The sequence below is a fragment of the Dryobates pubescens genome, chromosome 6, assembly GCF_014839835.1.
Source record: "Dryobates pubescens isolate bDryPub1 chromosome 6, bDryPub1.pri, whole genome shotgun sequence".
Taxonomy (NCBI): domain Eukaryota; kingdom Metazoa; phylum Chordata; class Aves; order Piciformes; family Picidae; genus Dryobates; species Dryobates pubescens.
The window spans coordinates 34690581-34712850 of NC_071617.1; the positions used below are offsets into that span (position 1 = coordinate 34690581).

At 36.3% G+C, this 22270-nt stretch overlaps 1 protein-coding gene across 2 annotated transcripts in view; it reads left to right on the top strand.

Annotated features, from left to right (window-relative positions):
- Positions 1 to 22270, top strand: part of FMN2 (formin 2) — a 163755-nt gene that overhangs the window by 49659 nt on the left and 91826 nt on the right. The window contains exons 5-8 of one of the 2 annotated variants that reach the window (XM_054162300.1): positions 1112 to 1144; positions 4353 to 5947; positions 6972 to 7116; positions 19376 to 19463. In XM_054162300.1, coding sequence (XP_054018275.1) covers positions 1112 to 1144; positions 4353 to 5947; positions 6972 to 7116; positions 19376 to 19463 — 1861 coding nt within the window. The remainder of the gene's footprint in view (positions 1 to 1111; positions 1145 to 4352; positions 5948 to 6971; positions 7117 to 19375; positions 19464 to 22270) is intronic. The other variant, XM_054162301.1, reaches the window with a different exon arrangement.

Below are 22270 nucleotides of genomic sequence, written 5' to 3' on the forward strand. Positions count from 1 at the left end.
ATTTTATGCCATTTGGTGGGCATGTGTGTTCAAACATTTTACACTCAGTGTAGAAGAGAGGCATCTATTTACAAAGAAATTGGGAAGATTATCCTTCCAAGCAATTGTATGATGCTAGTACTACCAGATGCTAACATACTGGAACACCTGAGGAAACTTACATTGCCATTTTAATGCTGTTTAACTATATGCTACTATTCTCTGTGAATGCTTGCAGTCATGTCGCAGCATAGACTCTGATTCATTAATTCTGACAGAGAAACTAAAAGATTAAGGCTTAAAAAAACCCAAAAACACCAAAATCAAACAAACAAGGCAAGCCCAAGATCATCTACATGTGTTCTACCCAGACAGGCAATTTCATGACACTAAGTGACAAATTACTGAAAATTATCAGATTAGTGTAAGACATTACCTTCTAAAACTAAACTCTAGTATGTCTTTGTTTTCCAAATATTCCAGAATTAACATTAAGAACTGACATTCTGTTCATTTTCAGAATAATACCACACAACTTGAGACAGATATAGATGAATATATAGACACGTGTGTGTGTATACGTATGTATAGGCTGGGACTAAATTTCAGAGATGTGTGGGATTTTTAAGCCTGGAAATTTAGTTATAGAAGGGCCTCTAGATAAGTCACTCATCTGAGAAACTAGGATGTCAGACTCAGTAGAGTAGGTAGCAGGAATCTGAGCTTTTATGTTTGGAGACCCTGGGTGTGTTCTATTTATTTAGGTCAGCTGTGTGGTGGACATCTGCTATGCACGTGGAAAACTTGACATTTGAATGAATTGGATATAACCTACAGGATTTTGGTATGTGTGCATATTCAAGTGCACAACCTTTACCCAGCAATATTTCTAGATCAGTTCGATATTGTACACACACAAGCCTATCAGTGCAATACAAATGCAGTCAGGTCAGCAGTTCCAGACTGAGCATTCAACTCATTAGATATGGAACATGTACAACTTCTGTGGGACATGCTGGACATCATTCTATAGCCACCTCTGGAATGTTTTTCCTGATACATTTTTCACGCACAAGTCATCTGGACAAAGCAAGGCTTAAGCTTCCACCTTTCTTTCTTTCTTTCTTTACAGAAAGAAGACTGTTCCACAGTACCTGGGTCCTGGGTAAGAACTCTAGGCAAGACAGAGTTCCCTCATATCTCTTTTATACCCCGTAGGTTTCTGCTCTGGAATTGTCATTTGGCTTAAAAATTAACCTTCTTTTCATTATGTGACTTAGGGTTTTTTTGTTTTCTTTTCATTTTCTACCTGGGTCATCTGGTTCTTGTCAACTGCTTTTGACCATCTTTTACATGTATGAAAAATTAAGTCTTTCTTTGCTTATTCTTCTAAGAGAATTGTCTAATTTTCATTTCTCATTGGACTTAATCTAAAATATATATTTCTCCCTTGTTGAGGATAGTGCAAATGTCCTGTGGATTATGGTTTTTTTTACATAGTCCTTTCTGATCTAGAGGAAACGTCTTTCTAGGTAAAATGCAGAAATCTAATTAAACTAGTCTGAGGGCATCTTAAAAGTCAAAATTAAAAATATCTCTACATAATTACTGAAGCATATAAATAGTCAGGCTTTGGTTTTGTTTGATTTGTTTGGGTTTTAAGCCAAATGTATGTAATTTCCTCTGGATATGTATGTCTGCATTCACAGTAAAACCTTGTTTGTTCATAATATGCTGTTTCTGTGAAAATCTGAATATACCAATGATTGTTAGGTAACAACATAATAGCATATCACTAGGATGTTTTAAATGCCATGTCTCAAAGACAATCAAAAACTTGTTTCTTAGGACACACGGTAAAAGTTTCTTTAATCAATACGCTTTGGTTTCTTATCTGAATTGCTTAATTATTTAACTTGATTTCCTTTTTTTTTTTGTTTTAACTTCAAAAAATACATCATCTCTTGAAAGAAATTTCATGATCTACAGGGTAAACTCTCTTGTACAACAATGAATTCAAGTTTTTGTCTGTAATTGAGGTAGAATTTCAGGATTCAAGTATTCTCTCTTTCTTGTGAAAAGTTTAATGCAATCTCCACCTATACGAGTCTAAGTGCTGAACTGTTCTGAAATCAGCCATCATGACATGGTTCTGAAGAAATTTGCCTTAATAGGGTATCTAATTCTTCTGATTTCAGTGTGATTGTGACAGGAACGAATCTTCCAATTCAAATAGAATTCAAATAGAATTCAAATAGAATTCCAATTCAAATAGAATTGGAACCCTGTATCTGTCATAAAAGCTCTTGCGAAGTATTCTTACAGTGTAAAATGAGAGCTTAGGATAGTTACAGTGTGGAGAAAATGGATTTATTTCCAAAAAAAATGAAAATGGGTCTGTTGCTTTAGTTAATGATAGGAACACATTTGCTTTGATAATGTTGCCTTTTGAAGAACTGATAGGCCTTACTGTATTTGCAGGTGACTAGTAGAAGGATAAGAGCAGATGAAACAAAGAGAAAATAGAATATTCCCTTTCTCCTTCACAAAAACTGTTTCTACTATAAAGTGTTGAATTATTAAAGGAATCCGAGTGGATTTGAAGCATCATCAGTTTCTAGTGGAAATGTCTTTTTCAGCCTTTTTTCCTTGCTATTATATTGTTTCTTAATGCATTTGCTATGTTCATTGCTTCACTATTAACTGGAAGAAAAAAAGTTCCTTTCTCTGTTTTATATTTCTCTTCAAAGTTTGGTAGGGAAACCAGTGTATTCCATAACTGCCAATTCAAACTGCTGTTCCAGGAAGCTCAGACAATGTAGATACTCCACATTGTAAGTTTGGACAAAAAGTGTTTCAGAATCAAACAGTATTTGGTTTAAATGTAGCAGCTGCTGTTTTACTTACAGGATTTCTTTAGGAAATACAGGAAACTCTAAGGTAAACAGAAAATTTCAGTTTCACATTTGAAAAACAATCCTGTGCAGAAACAAGTTTTTAAGTATTAGTGAACATGTATTTGATTGATAGTCCTGGAAGTTACAACTTAATTTTCCAATTTTGAAATGATTAATGTGTCAAAGGATGAGATGAAGAACATCTTTTCCTGAAACAAATCAAGGAAATTGTATCAGGTATTGTATCTCTGTAAAATCTCAATATTTGAAAGATTTCCTATAAGTAAGTTATAGTCTCATCCATGAAGCTTGCAATGTTATAAAAGGGAACAAAAAGGCACAAAAAACCTGTTTTGCTGAAGCCATTTGGAAAATTGGTTGCATGGCAAACTTAATTAAACTAAATGCTGAAAGTGATGACCAATAAACTGAATTAAAAACAACAAAGAAAGTACTAAATAGTAAATGTGTCTAGCTAGAAAATAGTAAGTTATGAAACTTTCTTAAAAGGTTTTGTGTTGCAAAGTCATTTCTGTTCTATCTCCTGTTCAGCTTCCCTGAATAAGCACAAATGGCTATTTTCAGACTAGGATATGTCTTTTGGAACGTCTTTAAGTAGAGTTTGTTACTGGTGTTTATTTAAAAACATAAGAATTACTATGCCATTTAAAGCTAATGGTTTCTCTACTCAGACTACATCAGGCAGGGCCACATGTTTCCATGAAAGATTTTTTTGTAAGGTAGAAATTGTCAAATACAGAACAACCATTCCAGACAGGAAGCTTTTTTTAATGTTACTTGTTAACAGTTTGTCACTTGGCAGAGGAGTTTCATATTTGGGGTAGGAAGAACGTTCTCTTTTAGTTTTGTCTTCTTTTCCCTCCCAAGCATACTGTATGGAGAAAAGCATAATTACTCTGTTCTTAGATTAGCTGTTCTCAAAAAGTGAACATTTGTTGTATTCTGCATTCCTAATCTGTATGGTATCACTAGACTGTATATTACAATCCAGAGATCAGCAGTATGTTGAGTCTTACATAGATTGCATCCCTTTGAAGAAATGTTTAACATATATCCAGTTAACAGACTTAAACAAATGCTATGTCCTTCTCATTGCCATGTCTGCATATGCTTGTGCACACAAACGCTTGCAGTACCAGTGTTCAGTTGTTAGTTGTTTTCTTGGTGAAGCTGTGTGGGGGAAGGGGAGGGTTGCTGGTGATTCTTGTATTTTCCCAAATATAATCACAGTCTAAAACATGCTTCTATTGATTGAAGGTAGTTTCATGTTTCAGTAAGCAGTTTTCCTAAACTATCTTCTTTCACTGCAAGATGCAGCTAGCCAAAAATATTTGTTTACAAGTACTTAAAATAACTGGATATGTCGGAACTTCTGGAGTACAAATATTCTTGATATAAATCTACTTTTTACATGGTGATGAATGTTATCTATTTTGTACTTATTTTCTTTCAAAGGATGATTTTGAAGTGAAATCTGAGGAGCGTGCCAGTGTCATCCAGCAACTTGAGCAAACTATAGAGGATCTGAGAAGCAAAATTGCAGAACTAGAGAAACAGTTCCCTGCTGCAGAAGTACAAACTGCTGTGAAGGAGCAGGAAAATCAGCACACACATGCAGTCTGCAGGGACCTCAGCAGCATGACTCTTCATACAAAAGAAGAGGAGACCACACACAAGACTGTGTCACAAGCAAGATCTGTACAAACGTCACCAATGGAGGATTATTTAACACATATAATGCCTTCAGCCAATGCACTGCCACAGCCACCAGCTCTACCACACTCAGAAAGTGGCAAAAGTGAAGGGCCAACTCAGAAACTGCCAGCTCTAGAACTACAGCCCACATTTTGTTCTGAAATCTCTTTAGTTCTGTCACCGAAACTAATCTCTGTGCCCCTGGATCAAAGCCAATCAATACAGAGTATGCAACAGTCACCTCTTCCAGGACCCAAAATTAATTCATTCCTTGCATTTGAAGGAGAGACTGAAATGGCAGCTTCTTCAAGTACTGTAGATGTGACTTGTAGTGAACATCCCCCTTCTTTACCCCCAGAATCCACATGTAGCATTCCCTCATCACTGCCAGCATCCCTGCCTGGAGCTCATGGTCCTTCCCTTGCCACTCCCATGTCCATGGCAGGTGTGCCACCCCCACCACCCCTGCCGAGCTCAGGACTCACTCCCTCTTCTGGTTCAGCAGTACCACAGCTGGACCACACTTTCCCAATTCCACCACCACCCCCTCCTCCACCTCCACCATTGCCAAGTGAGGAGACATCAATTCTGCCTCCTCACCCTCTTCTCCCATGTGCTGGAGTCCCACAACCACCTCTACCACCACCCTTGCCTGTAGCAGGAGTCCCACCCACTCTGCCCAGTTGGGGCATCCCTCCTCCCCCTCCGCCACCTCCACCTCCTCTGCCTGGTGCAGGTGTCCCCCCTCCGCCACCTCCACCTCCTCTGCCTGGTGCAGGTGTCCCCCCTCCTCCACCTCCACCTCCTCTGCCTGGTGCAGGTGTCCCCCCTCCGCCACCTCCACCTCCTCTGCCTGGTGCAGGTGTCCCCCCTCCTCCACCTCCACCTCTGCCTGGTGCAGGTGTCCCTCCTCCACCACCACCTCTGCCTGGTGCAGGTGTCCCTCCTCCACCACCACCTCTGCCTGGTGCAGGTGTCCCTCCTCCACCACCACCTCTGCCTGGTGCAGGTGTCCCTCCTCCACCACCTCCCCTGCCTGGTGCAGGAGTCCCTCCTCCACCACCACCTCTGCCTGGTGTAGGTGTCCCTCCTCCACCACCTCCTTTGCCAGGGCAGGGAATTCCACCTCCAGCCCCACCACCTCTGCCTGGAGGAGCACCACCTCTTCCAGCATCAGCCCAAGGAAGCACATACCCAACAGTCCCACAGGGATGTGGGTTTCTTCCTCCTCCATTACCAGCTGGTTTATTTGCAATGGGGATGAATCAGGAGAAAGGGAGCAGGAAACATGTGATAGAACCTTCTCGGCCAATGAAGCCTCTTTACTGGACAAGAATTCAGCTTCACAGTAAAAGGTAAGTGATAGAGTTGTAAAGAGGGTGTTTTTTTCACTTTATGGCTGTCCTGATAGCATTGTGTGTTATTAGCCTCTTACTGCTAGGCAGGTCTCTGATAGAGCCTCAACACAAACACAATTTTATTTGCAGTTGGGTATACAAATGGGATACCTGTTTTCCTTAAAGCACAGAAACTCTGAGTAATGTTATTTACATGTGAAAGCTTTCCAAGGGTAGTGTTTTCATCTGTCCTTTGGGGTTACATACTGTGTGCTGATCAGAGATCTGGGGGTGACTATGTGCCACAAAGCATTCTGTGAGGTGATTTTTAGTATGTTATTTTTGTGCTTCCCCGCAGCTTTCAGGATAGAATTGGTCTGTCTTCATAGCAGTTTGCAAGTTTGGGTAGCACATTCCTTGTAGATGAATGTATGCTGAATGCATTTTATCCTCCAGTTTCCTTCTCCAGTGTCCTAAAGATCTATTTTTTATATTATTTTTTTTTAACACCCCCCACCCCCCTTATACATTCAGTTGGCAGATTCAAACTGCAATTGGTTTGCCTGGCAGCATAAATGTATTCTGGTAGCCCTTACTTTACTATCACTTTGACATACTTGGTTTTAGTAGTTGAAGCTTTTTTGCTTGTAAAGTGCCATTCTTGGTTGTGACAAGAAGTTTCCTTGTTAATCTTTTCTTTATGCCTCTGAGTAGTGATGAATTTCTTCTTTCAGGTTCTTGCTACTGTTACACAGGTGGTCTGCAGATAACTGTTTCTACTTCTCTTTGTGTCTGTGTCTATATGTTTTATAGCTTATTTATATTCCTGTGTATGAAAATTGGGTGCATATAAGTGAGTTTGACCATTATCGTGTATAAACAAAGAAGTATGGGGGAGAATCTATAGTATGTCTTATCAAAATGCTGCTAGTAGAAGTCAGGCAACACCTTTTAAATTGCTGCTATTTTATTTCTTCATTCCTCCATTTATGACTTTATTTAGTTTGACATTGCCCTACATAGGTCTTTTGCTTAACTTTAGAGATTCTAGTGCTTCACTTGTGTGGGAAAAAATTGAAGAGCCTACCATAGATTATCATGAGTTTGAAGAACTGTTTTCTAAAACAGCTGTTAAAGAGAGGAAGAAACCCATTTCGGACACCATTACAAAAACAAAGAGCAAACAAGTGAGTACTCATTTAATTTCAGATCTTTTCTAGGTTGGCTTTTGTATAAAGAAGTATTTTTGCATGCAGCTGAGATTAATTTTGCCTGATGTGGAATTGTTACAGTAAAAGGAGAGAATGTAGGATGGGTTTTAAAGCTCTATGTGTTAAAAACTGATGAAATTTTTTATATAAATTACTTTTCAGCATTGTATTTTCTTAACCTTTTTTTTCTTTATCCAATTCAAAATTAACAAATATAAAACTAAAATAATTAGGTGCATATATGATGCTTTGAAATTGTCTGCACACATGCAATGAGTAGTATATAAATTATTCTGCCTAAATTTAATATTGAGTTGCATATGAATTACCATGACTTTAGAGAAAAATTTTGTTTAAGATTCTAAGTCTTAATGTTAAACCAGTTGTAACAGTTCTAAGTTTGTGTCTCTGTGTATAACGGATATGAAGTTTATCCATACTGTAAATGACAGGCACAGCTAGAAAAAATCCAACATTAGCCAAATTGTTTTCTTGAAATAGAATGGTGTACAGTAAAATAAAAATAGGAAGCGTATTTTAAATGTGAAAGCTTAAATCCTGTGGTAAGAGAATTGAATCTAAATGTTGATGTGACTAGAGATCTGTAATCTTCTTGGTATCAGCATGAAAATAAAATTGTTGTGGTATAATAACTAATTTACAATTAATCTTTCAGAGAAGAATCATAAAGAGCAGTTACAATTCTTGTTTTATCTCATCCTTACACTCCTGTACTCAGTTCAAGACTGGTTTGTTTTGGTTTGTTTCCATCATCTTTATCATACAGGGTTTTTTACCACACTGGTTATATGGCAGTAGTCTTCAAAATCTTCATGCAGCAGACCTTATGTTTGAATATGGCCTTTTCACCTAGTAGTGATCTTGCCCCACACACACATAGTGGTCAGCAATATAAACATGCAGCCACTCATTACAGTGCTAGCAACTTGCTATAGGCAGTAGAACTCGTAGTTAAATAAGAAGATTATCACAAGATGTTGGATAAAACCTTTATCTGGATGGATGGAAAGGACAGTGCAGTCATGCTCATGTGTCTATTCATCATGTACCAGTGTGCTGTGCTAATGGGATGAGAGGAAAGGTAACAGTGCTGCAGCTACCTTGCTGTCCTGCAATAAATCTGCAAAGTTCTAGACTTCTGTTGCTCTTCCCTCCTTCTAGGAAAAGCCCTTTTTAATGTTTATGCTTAACTAAATTAGTATGATAGCTCTTCAAGTAAAAAGAAAAAGTGATACTGTGCCTATGCACTGTCAGACTATTCACAATTCATGGAGTTTGGTGATACAGATCTCTAAACAGAGTAGAAATTATGACTGTTTTATATAAACAATGGTTAGAGATAATGATGATGAATAAACATTAGATGTGGATTTTCATACCAGGAGTATATATTTTTCTTGCAATTAAAAATTTAGACACATTGTGAATAAATAAAATGTAGAGAAAACTAAATGAAAATGACCAGTTGGTCTTTATTCCTTTGAAAGAACAAGTTGTTTATGACAAAAAGTTCCACACAAGGAACTTTAAGGCAATTTCATTAAGTGCCATTATCTAGAATGATCATTCCTGTAGGCTACCTGAAATGACAGAAGAGAATCCACTGCATGTTTCTCTTCCTCTGGTGATTTATTAAATGCATGGCTCTCCAAAAGAGAGAAATTGTCTAATGGAGATGTATGATTTGTTGAACTGGGGAAAATATATCAACTAGATGGATAATCACAGGCTTTCATTTGAAGTACAATTAAAGCTATTTGTTGAAGATGTCAAAGTTAAGTGTTCAGGTCTTCAAATCCACTTTGGATTTTCATAGTACTGACATGAAACACCTGAAGTAGAACATCTTCATGAATATATTCTATGTACACACTCTCAGCACTTTGGAATGCAGGCCTTAATTTTTAAAGTTCTCCCCATTCATACCAGAGTAAACACTTGGATAATGAAGTTGATCAATGTTTAGCAGAATAAACAATTATTTAGGGAATGCATGGCAGTAATTCCACATTTTATAGGAAGCACCAAGTGCTATTTAAGTGGTTACTGACTTACATGGTTTCTGTGATAGTTACAGGTGCTGTAAAGATCTTACAAATGGTGTTTCTGCAGTGATTTTTACAGGGATATGTTATGCAGAGCAGATGTGCTCTGTCACCTGCTGAGCTACAGAGAAGCACTGTACAGAACAGAATCAGGACCCACAATGCCAACTCTGCTTCTTTCCAGAAATGCTCTAGTCTGACATTTGGATTTCCTCCTCTTGTTGGTGTTCATGCATGTTGAACAAATGCACTGCTTAGATGGATGGGATGTAAAATACTAGCTACTATGGAAACAGTAGTCAGTAAAAAACGCCCAAATAACTTTCAAATGCATAAAATATTTGGTATTCTATGTAAACATTTGACTTTAGTAAAACAATACTTCTATTGTAAACTGAAATAAAAACAGCCGAGGCCACAGGGTGGTGGGAGGAGAAAATTCTAGCTAATCTGAAGAAAGACTGGATAGTTTCAGGATGTTTTAGTGTGTGAAAGAAATAATATTTTGGAGTTCACTGCTGCACTGGACACAGCATTATTTATGATATATGGTATGGACTACATGCCTATATTTGCTTCTGCATATATAAATATACATGACATAATGATTTCTGAATGGTTATCCCTTTTTAAGTAGTGAAAATACCTATATTGTTGTGGGTTGCTTTGAATGCTGTGAACAACCAAACTAATTGCACCCTATCCAAGTACTGTTTCTAATTGTTTTTTCTTTGTCATGGTCATGCACAAATAACTTTAAAAATTATTATTGATTTGTATTTTATTATAAAAAGTAATATTACATCTGAATGAAGCTGAGTGAAGGCCACATTAAAATCCATTCCAGAACATTAAAGAAAGAGAAAAAGGTGACGTATTGTTATTTATTTGTGAATGCAGATAATTTTATTCCATTATTTGGTGCTACAGTAAAAGCTGTGATTTATTTTACTGCGTTAATAGGTATATGTCAAATTCTCAGCCGCTGTAAATGTGTGCAGGCTCACTCAATAAGAATGGATACTAAATCTTCAAAGAAAGTTCTTTATGGCCTATAATACAGGTGGGGCTGCCATTGCTACCTATTAAAGTGGTCTGGCTTTCATTATAAATCCTTGTTGTTATAACTGCCAAAATCTAGCTCTTTAGGCTGCAAGTGTTGTTGGACCACGTTTTTATTTCCCCCCACGATCGATGTCTACTCCATTTTACCAATGTTAAGAAAGATAACAAAGTCTAGTTTTGCTCATGTCTGCATAGTTTCCTAGACTTGAAATACAGAAAATTTTATCAGAATATATGTCTTATTAGTGGTGTGAAGAATTTCTTAAATTTTGCCACTCTGCAGGCTATAACTCAGTTCCTGTTGCTCAGAAGACATTTCAGGTATAATTTTAAAGAATTTTTTCTAACCTTGTAGTGGCACATTGAAAACAGGAGCTAAAATGAGACAGGCAAAGAAAGATTAAGAGGAGGAACTTGGAAGGGAGTGAAGAACTGAGAAGATCTGATAGGTGGAAATATAGAGCATAATAAGTCTGATTCGGTGTCACCTCTTCTTCTGTCTAAAGTAATTTCTCTCAGAAACTTGTGAGCCTGGGGTATTCTTGACCTGACTGTTCCTTTCAGCAACAGTAGATTTCATCAAACCTATGGTGTGTGATCTAAGCAAAGGATGAAAACTGACTCTTTAATGTCTTGTTCAGCCATGCCATGTAGTTAAAATACTAGTTCTGGCCGCATGACTGGATAATATTTTTCACAGGACCCTTTCCATAAGTAGAATGGACTGTGTGGAATCTTCCAACCTTGGTGATACTGTGATACTGTGAATAAACACAGTTTGTAGTGATTGCTTGGAAATAAAGATGTTGCCTGAGGAAGAAATGTTTTTAGTAATTGTTGCAGCACTTAGAAACCATATTAACTAGTGAAGCAGGGAATAAAAAGATGGCCTCATGATTAAAGCCATATACTCAAGAATGACAGTAAATGAAGTATAGCCAGTGTGTGCTGGATGGGTTCAGTGGAAAAATGATACATAATCTTGATATCGCTCTCAGCATAAGAAGTATGCAAAAAGAGGCTAAGCTGACTTGCATAGATTGCTTTCCTAACTTTTGAATAGTCATAATAAAAGCCTTACTGATAATCTTTTAACTGTTTGGGGGGTTAGTTTTTAAAGAATATACACGTAACCACAGTGAACTTCTCAAGAACAGACCATGTGTTTGTAATCTGTCATGTAAAGGACATAAAAATGTTAAAGAAATTCTCATATGGAAAGCCCACTATTAACCTATTAAGATTTTAATCTCTTTCTACTCCAGAAAAGTTCCATTTTGTTTTAAAAGACTGAGATGCAAACAAGATGTATCAAAAAAAAACACAACAGTTTAGTCGATTTCAGTATTTTTTAATTTTTAGGTTGAACATAAAGAAGTTGTGGTAATAGAATACCTCTATAAATAAAATGGCACATAAGTAAACATTGGTAAATAAGGTAAATGCCATGTTGAGTTAACAGAAATTTATTCATGTTTATTAACAAGGAATGGCATAAAGGGGAAAATAATTTTCTGAACAAGAGTTTATTTCCTCTGTAAACAGTGGAGGCACTGTCTTAAGGACCTTTCTGTATCCACACTTAATTACCTGTGTCAATGACACAACCACTTGCTGTGATTTTAGGTACTCTGTAGAGATACAGCTGGGGTTCTCCTGTCCCCACCACACAAGGATTTTAGAGGACTTGAGTGATGGGGTTTTTTTAATTTATACAAATAATTAATTTCATAATTTATTAAATTAGATATATCACTTATGTGGCTTATTACTATTGTGACATGATGTATGAATGTGATCTCTGTATGGTTTATTGCATATTTTATAGTTATACTTGTTTTGTAGTGATAAAGTTCTCTGTTACAAATGCAGCTTGTAACTGACTGCATCTATATATCAAATACAAGTACCTGTTCTGGTTTCCCAAGCTGATGGTCTTTGTTAACCATATGCATTTCTCAATCTTTCTTCCTTCCTGCTTTCTTTTCTTTGAATTGTGTATCTGCAAGATTAAACGTAAACACATGACAACCTTGCAAACTCATCCTGTGCTCTAAGAGCTCTGAAGTTTCTCTATTTTGTTCATGTATCCTTGCTAGCATTGCAAGGTTCTGCTGATGAAACAACCTTCTTTAGATGCTATTGCTTCTGATTACAAATTCTGTGTAGGTGAAAAAGGTTGTATTTGTTCCTTAGCCACTGGAGCTGTGTAGAGTGTATGACAATGGCTTCATGTTTGTCTGAGTTCTGGAAGACCTCTGCAGGGGAAGGTCTTACTGAAAGTTTGTTCAGATAAAGAGGAAAAACAGACTTTGGATCACAGCAAGTGAGCTGCAGCTGTTCTGTAAAACTGAAAGCTGTGTATCTAAAAAATGTAACCTAAATCTTGAACCTCAGCCACCCCCAGCTGTACCCGATGCTATAGAGGCATCTTAGAGCCAGCTTTCCAGGCAAGTTGGTGATTTCACATTTCCATAGCCAGTAGTTCTATGTTTCAAATGCTTTCTTCTCCATATTTCCATGGTGCTTCTGATACCCTCAGTGCAATGAATATAGTGTTGGATGACATAGGTGAAGGGGGAAAAAAAAAAAAGGGAAGAAAATGTGAAGATAGCAGTATACTTTTCTTCTCCCATCTCTCTGTCTGGATTTTGCTAAGGAGTCAAGAAGCAACAATTTTCAGTACAATTGCTTTTAAATGTTATCAAGAAACTTAAGTTACTTGAGAATCACATAGAGATTACAAACAGATTGAATGTGTTTCACCCAGAAATTAAAGTTCAGTACAGTGGTCATGATGATTTAATAAGAAATCACTAACTTAAGTGGAAATATACTTGTCTGCATTACTCTCAGCTCCTACCTGACTTACAAGTGTAAAAGATTTTTATTGTCAGCCTGGAAAAAAAAAAAAAGGTTTTAAGGTTTCTTAATTTTTCAAAAAATTATTATTTTTAGAGAAATGTTGATTTTCATGTATTTTGCTTATAGTTTTGTTACTTTGTGCAGACAGAACGAAAGAGTTCTTATACTTGTTTGGAGTAGGTACAGTGGATAATGCCCTACTTTTGACTAACTATATGTCACCCTTTAAAAGTACAAACACCAAAGCTTTTACAGCATGAAGGGTTCATCAGTTTGTTATTGGTATCTTCTTTACCACATTTCTTTGGGATTTTTTTGGTTTGGGGGATTGTTGTGTGTTCTGTTCACTTCTTAGTCCCTTCCCCCGATTTGATATCCTAATCTCTTATAAAAAATTAACTGTTGATTGGAAATATATTTGGGCATGCAATATGTTTAGCAAGAGTTTGCAAAAGTCCCTGCAACTAAAGAATTTAAACATTATCTCCATCCACTACTCCAGTCCTTAAAGTTAGAATATTATTGTCATTTTTTTATTAAGGAATATTTTACTATTGTTCTGGCTCCTGTTGAGGAATACAAAGCTCATCCACTTACTACTGTATATCTGAATATAAGCAACTAATTTTTTTTCCCCTCTAATGTCATAAGTGAGAAATATTAACTGGGGGATCAATCTTCTGTGGTACCAGTTTTGTGATATTTACATCAAACAATACTATTTTAGTGATAAAACAGCATAACAAGGCATGAATGGCTTCTCATCATTAAAAGCATAGTAGGGTAACAGATAAAATTAAAGTAAATGTTATCTTTAATATTAACCCTTAAGTTACAGCATCAACAAACTGTCAGATCCAACAGCTTAATGGCATTCATTTGCATACCGTGTTGTCAACTTCTTTCTAGAAGTATATGACAAAAAGAATTTTGAAAACATAGGTTTCTCCTCATAGACTGTGAGACTCTTCAGTGGAGAAAGTAACCAGTTAGCTTGTGGGGGATTCCATGTTTGATTATGAGACAGGTATGCTCAAAATTTTGTGATTGACATTCTGTGGTAAAAGTTGAGTTTGGCTAAATCATTATGTGCCAGATAAACACAGATAAACTGTTAGACAGGACTGGATGTTGTTTGGAGGGGTTGATTTAAGTTTTATTAAGTGTTAATTAGAAATGTTTGATCTCCTTTTATACCTAATGGCCTCACTACCTGAAACAATCCAAACCACACAAAACCCACAACTCATAAAAGCATAACATTATTCTGTTGTATCTACAAGAAGTCAAGGACACACCTGCAAAAGATATGGTGTCCAGTTTTGTGACTGACAATTTTACATTTAAAATATACTTGAATCTGCAGAAAAGATCTGCTGATACAACACCTAGTGAAAAGGTTGACTGGTTCACTACCCTGATCCTGTCTGGTTTGGAACTTCAGAGTTTCTGCATCCTTTGTTACAAGTCTTTGTACAGTGGAGTTTTCTGCATGTGACCTTTTGTAACATACTTTTCTTATTCTTTACCAATGAGAGCCTTAGAATAATTGTTCTTAGTGATGGAAGCTGGAATCGGAACCAGAGAGCAAAAATCACTGCACAATTCCATGCATTAATTAAATATTATTTTGAGGAAAGGGAATCTTCATATTTTTGCTTCAGGGTTCTCACCAAACATGTCTTGAATTACCTTTCACAAAATATCTCTTTGATTGTTTTTGCTTGTGTTATACAATCAAGAATAAATTTGGCATGTAGTTTGTTTGCTGCTTAACAATGAGGACTACTCAATAATTAGAAAGTTTGTGCTAGACGTCAGGCTGCAGATAATATCTCTAACCTCCTTTTCTTTTTTTTAACATTTTGTTTTAAGTGAAGTTCCAGAATCTAAACAAAAAAGGAGCTGTGTATTGTGTCTGAGGCTTTAGATCTTGTAGAGATTGGATTTATCAACTGTTTGTTGTTCCACCTTCAAACGGCGTCACTCGTCTGCAGCCTGTAGGCCCAGACTATGCAGCTGATTTATTTTATTGTTTTATTTTTATATGTGGGAGTTGCTTTAGGCACTTACGTTAACATTCGTATTTTCTGAATTAGCGTTGTATTGTTATTCTATTGGAAGAAATTAGTATTAAAGTTGACATAAACCCTACATTTAAAATAAAGGCAGACAAAACTGGTAGCTGCTACATGAAAACACTTTATCTGTTGCTGTTCTGCACTCATTCACTTGACAGTCAAGCTCTTCAGTACTCTCTGCATCATTGTGGTTCAGAATTTTGGCAACAAAGACAACCTATTTTTCCTATTTTTTTCCTTTTTCCTCCTCTGATTACTTGAGACATTCAGTAAATAATTGCTCACTTTCAACTCACTTTCAGAAAAAGCATCTTCTTTTTCTCTTTTTCCTGAAAACTTTTAGGCCAGATTGATATTAGAGCACAGAATTTCAATGGATTTGCTACAGCACTAAATCTGGTCCTATACCAATTGTGCCGCTTAAGAAATCACATTCTAGACTACATCATAGCAACATTATTTATTTGCTGCTTTCTTCTCTACTGTTCATCCCCTTGCTGTATTTGTAGACCTGATCTCAGTAGCTCTCTGATGTATTCTACTGTGTTAGAAATGGCAATTTCACAATTTGAGGCAAATATACTACTTCATGTGTGCTGACACCATTAGAAGCAGGAGAGTCCAAAGAACAGATTCTTGCTCTTTGGGTCTTCAAGAGAGTGCAGCTTAGATTTGCTTCCTTTGAAAAGGTCAAGATGTGGATTCTTCTGAAGCACTTTCACACCTGAATGCTGTTACAGTATTGTTTTGGGGAAGACCACTTAACAAAGTTATTTTACTTCCTGTTCTCTTTTGTTTAGCTTTACTCCTAGCCAACATAGTAGTTGGCTAGGAGTTCCATTTCTAGTTCATTTTGGCAGAATGTGACAGAAATGCACACACATAGCCCAGACGAGTTCTTGCCATTTTGTATGATCGTAGTTCTTTCTTTTATATAACTTTTGCAATGGGTTTGCATTTGGGTTTTAAACAATTTTTTTTTTTTTTTTCCTTTGGCCAGCTTTTGGATAGTTTTCTTGCTCAAAACAAAGGCAACAAAGGACTCCCTCTATATGCTGATGACAATACCAAGCTTAAATTATTCTGCTAATTTGAGAATAATGGCAGGGACTGGAATCAATAGTTTCCCTAACATCTTCCATAACAAATTCAGTTTGGTTAGTGTTGGAGTGGGCAGCTTTAAGAAGTTTTTGAGCTGTTCTTATGTAACATACTACATTGTTTCTTTGTGTTGCTCTGCCTTTTCTGGATACATGCTTTGATAGCAACAGCAGTTAAACAGTTTCTGGATTTTTATTTTTTTAAGATTTGTCCACACTTTTTGTTGTTGTTGCTATATATATGTGTGTGTGTGTAATGCAGGCTATTTGCATGGTTGTGATGGGAGATTTACATGGCAATGTAGTCATTAGAAAGTATTGATCCATATCTGGCTACCCAAGATCTATTTTATTTGTAAAACTTCTGTATCTGCAAGTAAGTAAATACATACTAGCCTCTTGATGCAAATGGTGGATGAGTCAACTAGGAGAGGAGCACTGGACCTGATACTCACTAACAAGGAGGGTCTAACTGAAGCGATGAAGGTTGAGGGTAGCCTTGGCTGCAGTGATTATGAGAAGTTCAGGATCTTGCCTGGCAGGAACAAAATATCAAGCAGGATAACAACCTTAGATTTCAGCAAGGCCAACTTTGGCCTTTTCAAGCAATTGCTAGGAGAAATCTCATGGGACAGGGTACTAAAAGGCAATGGGGCCCATGATAGGTGGTTAATATTCAAGGACCACTTCTTCCAAGCTCATTATCAGAGCATCCCAACAAGTAGGAAATCAAGAAATGGAGCCAAGAGACTTGCATGGTTAAGCAGGGAACTGCTAAGCAAACTCAAGTGTAAGAAAACAGTCGACAGATCATGGAAGGAGGGGCTGGCCACTTGGGAGGAGTACAAGATGGTTGTCAGAGGATGTAGGGAGGCAACTCTACTCAGTCCTGGTGAGGCTACGTCTTAAACATTGTGTCTGAGTGTGTTCTGAGTCACTCAATTCAGGAAGGGCAGGGAACTGCTTGAAAGAGACCAGTGCAGAGCCACAAAATGTATTAGGGGAGTAGAGCATCTCCCTTATGAGGAGAGACTGAGGGAGCTGGGTCTCTTTAGTCTGGAAAAGAGGAGACTAAGGTGTGTCCTCATTAATGTTTATAAAAATGTAAAGGGTGAGTGCCAAGAGGATGGAGCCAGGCTCTTTTCAGTGATGCTCAATGACAGGACACGGCGCAATGGGTAGAAGTTGAGGCATAGGAATTTCCATGTAAACATGAGGGAAAACTTTTTCACTGTGAGGGTAATGGAACACTGGAACAGGCTGCCCAGGGGAGCTGTGGAGTCTCCTTCTCTAAAGATATTCAAGACCTGCCTGGATGCGTTCCTGTGTGATCTGCACTAGATGACCCTGTTCTGGCAAGGGGATTGGATTAGATAATCTTTCAAGGTCCCTTCCAGCCCCTGACATTCTGTGATTCTTTTTGCAACAAGAAAATCTCATATTATTTGCCTCTGCTTTATTTCAGTATCAGGCTTAAATGAGATTTATAGTTCATTAACAATCATTAAGATTGACAGTGTAGCATACTTTAATTACATTTTTCTGAATTACATTAGTTTTCCTTTTAATTCAGACAATCTGAATATTATGTCCTATTTCAATCCATTTCACTTCAGTTTAAAATTCCTAATGATAAATTACATGAACTAATTGCATAGGAATTTCTTGCTAATGTCCAACAGATGACATCAATAGCAATGCCTTCAATTTTGGTCCTTAACTTTGTGGTTAATGGCTATGGCATATTTGGTTTCTAAATTTAAAATTTTCAGTTCATGAGCAGAATTTTGTATTTTCACTTCACTGGAACTAGTCAGGAATCTATAAGGAAAGAAGAATGAAATACTGATTGTATGTGTCTGAAAACTGAAGTGAATCAAAGTTCACCACATGGTAAACAACTTGTGTGTAGTTTCATGTGTATTTTGTAAGATATGAATTGGCTCATGACATTCTCTTCTGCTTAAATTAATTCTTCTTTCTCTAATCTCATTTCTAGTAACTAACTTCTAGAAAATTTTGCCAGATGATACAGAACCTTGGTGCTAAGATAGAAACTATGCAACCCGAAAAAATGTGTATGCTTTTTAACTTCAGTGTAAAAAGAATTTGATATTACACCTCTTTCTTCCAAGTGACTCACAAAGGTTTTCTTCAGTGGGTTTACTACAGTGTAAAGCTCATCAACTTGAATAGCTTAAATATTAACTTTTTCCACCTATGCAATAGTGGTAGCCTTGTGTTGAAAAGTAATTTATCTGGAATCATATCATTTTAAGATAAGGTTGTTTTTGTCTTTTTCTTGGCATTACTTGCTTCTCATACCAATGATACATCATTTCCAGTGGGCTGAATTCTAATATCTTAGTCCTGTGGAAGACAGTCTGTGAACTGCTGCTCTTGTGCTTGCTATGAAATATGTATAAAATTGTATTGCAGTAGCTAATTTCAAGTCCCTAAAGCAGGAGGTTTTGATGGCTCAATGTTTTTTAATTAAAAAAAAAAAAAAAGAAAGGGTGGGGGGAAAAAGAAAGAAGCTTTGAGACCTTTTATATTCCCTGTAAGCAATCAAGGAAAAACCCAATATGTACATGGTTATTTTGCTTTTAAAATAAAATTCATATTGGCGCCTACTACGTCAAACATTCAAATAAAATGCAAATTCTCACAGTTTTAGTTTACATCAAAGATGGAAATCATTGTGTGGTTTTGGAAGCCAAAGCAATTCCAAGATAGACACAGTTGAATTTTTTATTTATATATGACAGCCTGTTTCATACACTTAGTAACATCAATGAGAAGTTGAAAGATCATCCTAATGAAAGTAAATTTTATAGTGATTTTTCTAAGATTAAGATTCAGCCAGATGACAGTTACTTACACTTGTGATGGATATATGCAGGAAAAACAAACTTAATAAAATTATTCATTTTAAAATATATGTGTGTGTATATATATAGACTACAAGGTCCTATTTCTTGAACTTGTCATTAGTAACGTGAATTATCCTGTACATTTCCCTGCAGATGAATATTAATAGTTGGGTTTCTTTTGGCAGGTTGTCAAGTTGTTAAGTAACAAAAGATCTCAAGCTGTTGGAATATTAATGTCTAGCCTTCACTTAGACATGAGGGACATTCAGCATGGTAAGTGAAAGAAATATTATTGATTCTGGCTCAGATCACATAATTAATAATCTGAAAATGTCAATTAAGTCTATCTTTTGATATCTAAAATAGATTAGTAAGAGGATTTTTTTTTGCACTCTATTATTATGAAAATATTTTCTTCCAGCATTTATTTTCCCTATGCTAGTTACATATTTCCTTATCCTCCATAGAAGATAAAATGTTTATTTGCAGCCAGCTACAGCTTTTGACTTCAGTTATCTAAGCTGTACACAATATAGACATTTCGATATTGGTGTTACTGAAGAAGAAAGTGTGATGTGTTGTTGATTTTTGAACCGGCTTTAGTACATATCCAGAGAAGTGAATTACAATATTTAATTGAGTTGCCATATATAATAGCTCCTTTGTTTGGGTTAGCACAAACTGTGGAATTCTTTCATCTTGAACAGCATTTTTTGTGAAGGGAGTTCTTTGGGGGGAGTGTAATACTTTTCACATTTATGTATAGAGACAGTAGTACAAAAAAGGTGAAAAGTGGAATTGCATTTATATTCAGAGCATCCCTTATGTTTCCCAAAGGCTTTAGTTAGATTTGAAGCAGATTGAATTATCCTGTGAAGTGCCAGCTTATCTATTAAATAAATGTGGTTTCAAGTATAACACAGACTTCATAAATCACAAAAACATCTTGTGAACTTCCTAGGCTATGTATTTACAGATATGTATTCAGTTTACTATGATTTGCTTATTTTGTGATATTTTTCATAAATAGAACAAATTTCAAAGCACTCTGTCAGCTGGTGAGTAATCCTTAATCACAGTTTTAAATTTTTATTAAACTGTTTTGATGGTTGCTAGACTTCCTCAAGCTGAAGCACTTAAGATGGTAGTCATAGAGCAAGGCGCCAGTACTGGCGCCAAGAAGTACTTGGTATTTCTAAAGCTGGCAGATGTAGTTCAGTTAAGTCATAGAGCAAAATCTGAAAACAATGATATGGTCCTTTCCTTCAGTCAAATATTCAATTTGGTTTCAGTTAATAATGAGAACCTTATGAACAAAGGAGTCCGCCTAACATCTGTGTCTGTGGTAAAGCCAACACAAGTTCATTGAAAATTTGCTTGCTTAACATGCAACACTAACAATAACATGGCATGAATGTCAGTAGTTGAAGGGGTCAAACAATATTATGCTTAACCTTTATCCTATTACAATACTAATCACACATAATCATCTATGAGCTCTGTGCAGATTTTTCTATGTTCCTCTTTCAATAGCTGTTTTCTAAAACCAAGACTTTGCAAGGGGGAATTTAATAGTGCTCTTATTCTCTTGTGCAGAAGAGACTGAACAAACATGGGAGAACTTTTGTCTGGTGAGGGAATTTGTGGAAATGGTTGGAACATCCTGGTGTTAATTTTTTTTTTTTTTTTTTTTTTTTACCAAACATAAAATATGCATGGAGGAAAAGTGTTGAGGAGCAGGAAAGAAATTTGTGTGGTGTGGGTAAGGAAAATAGAGATCTCAGCAACTGTTTCTGGCATAGGTCACTCCACGCAGAGTTCTCTGAGTGATCTAAACATAAAGCCTGTGGAGAAATTATAAAGTCACAAGCCCAAGTGTTTAGTTTCAGTTCTACATGTGAGCTATTTTTACTTGCTTGCTAAAAAGTAAGTTTTACACATTTTTCAGTTTTATAGCTTGCTGGTTTATCTGTTGCAATTTCCATGCAGCAGTAAGAAAGTACTATTAAAAATTAAAATAATTTAAAAGAATGCCCACATTAGCTATCTAGACAGTTACTGTATTTTCACCTTTATGCATTAAGATGTAAGAGGTATGACAATATCTACAGCAAAAAAATGTAATCACTGTGTTTTGTCCCTTGGCTCAGGACTTTAGTGGTGGTCTTGAGCTCTGCCATGTTTAATGTGCATGAGCATTTAGCCACACCTCACTGGGTGCAAAACAAGAAATGTTTTTTTTCATTAATTTGTAAGGCAGTCAAATGAAACTTTCCCCACACACTGACAATTTGTCGTACTAGGCAACTCTCTTTATAGGCTTTCTGTAAATATTCCCTATATTGCATATAAAGAGGGAGAAACTGTTACTGTCAGGTGGTATTCAGTCCATTCTTTGGTTTGCATGTTATTGTGTTTTATGTTTCTAATGGTTTAGATAAATTCAGAAGTGTTATAGGAACAAAAGAGAAAACAGTTGCTCTAGGTATTGACTCACGTGATACATTTAGAATTTCAAGGTTTAATTCATATAGTGTTTAACTGAAGTGCTTAAAATAACTTGGTCAAATATTGTATTTAATGCCCTGTAAATTGTTGCTTGTTTGGACTTTTTTGTGGGGGGTTTGTTTACTTTTTAAGATACAAACCACTGGTGAAATATTGTCTGAAAGACACAATCCTCGACTAAAGAACTTGGGAATTTTGGGGAAGTTGGAATTTTGAATCATTTATGATATTTTGTTAACTAATCTGGAACACTTAGCTACTTTTTCATGCATGTGTGATCAGATGCATTTAATGGAATATCTCAAAGATTGTACTATATGCAAAATAGCTTTCTTTGATGGTGATGATATCCCAGTTAAGTATCTGCATGTAGAATTACATTTGTCTGTTCCTGACTTTGAAATAGATTTAGTAACATAAACTCTACAACCATAGCTGCTTTCAAAAATACTTTTAGTATGGAAAGAACAGTTCTAGTAATGGGAGCATGTTTGTACTGAATGCTAGTACACATTTCTAACAGTATACTAGAAAAGGAGAATAGGTTGACTTTCTTGTTGTTTGGGGTATTT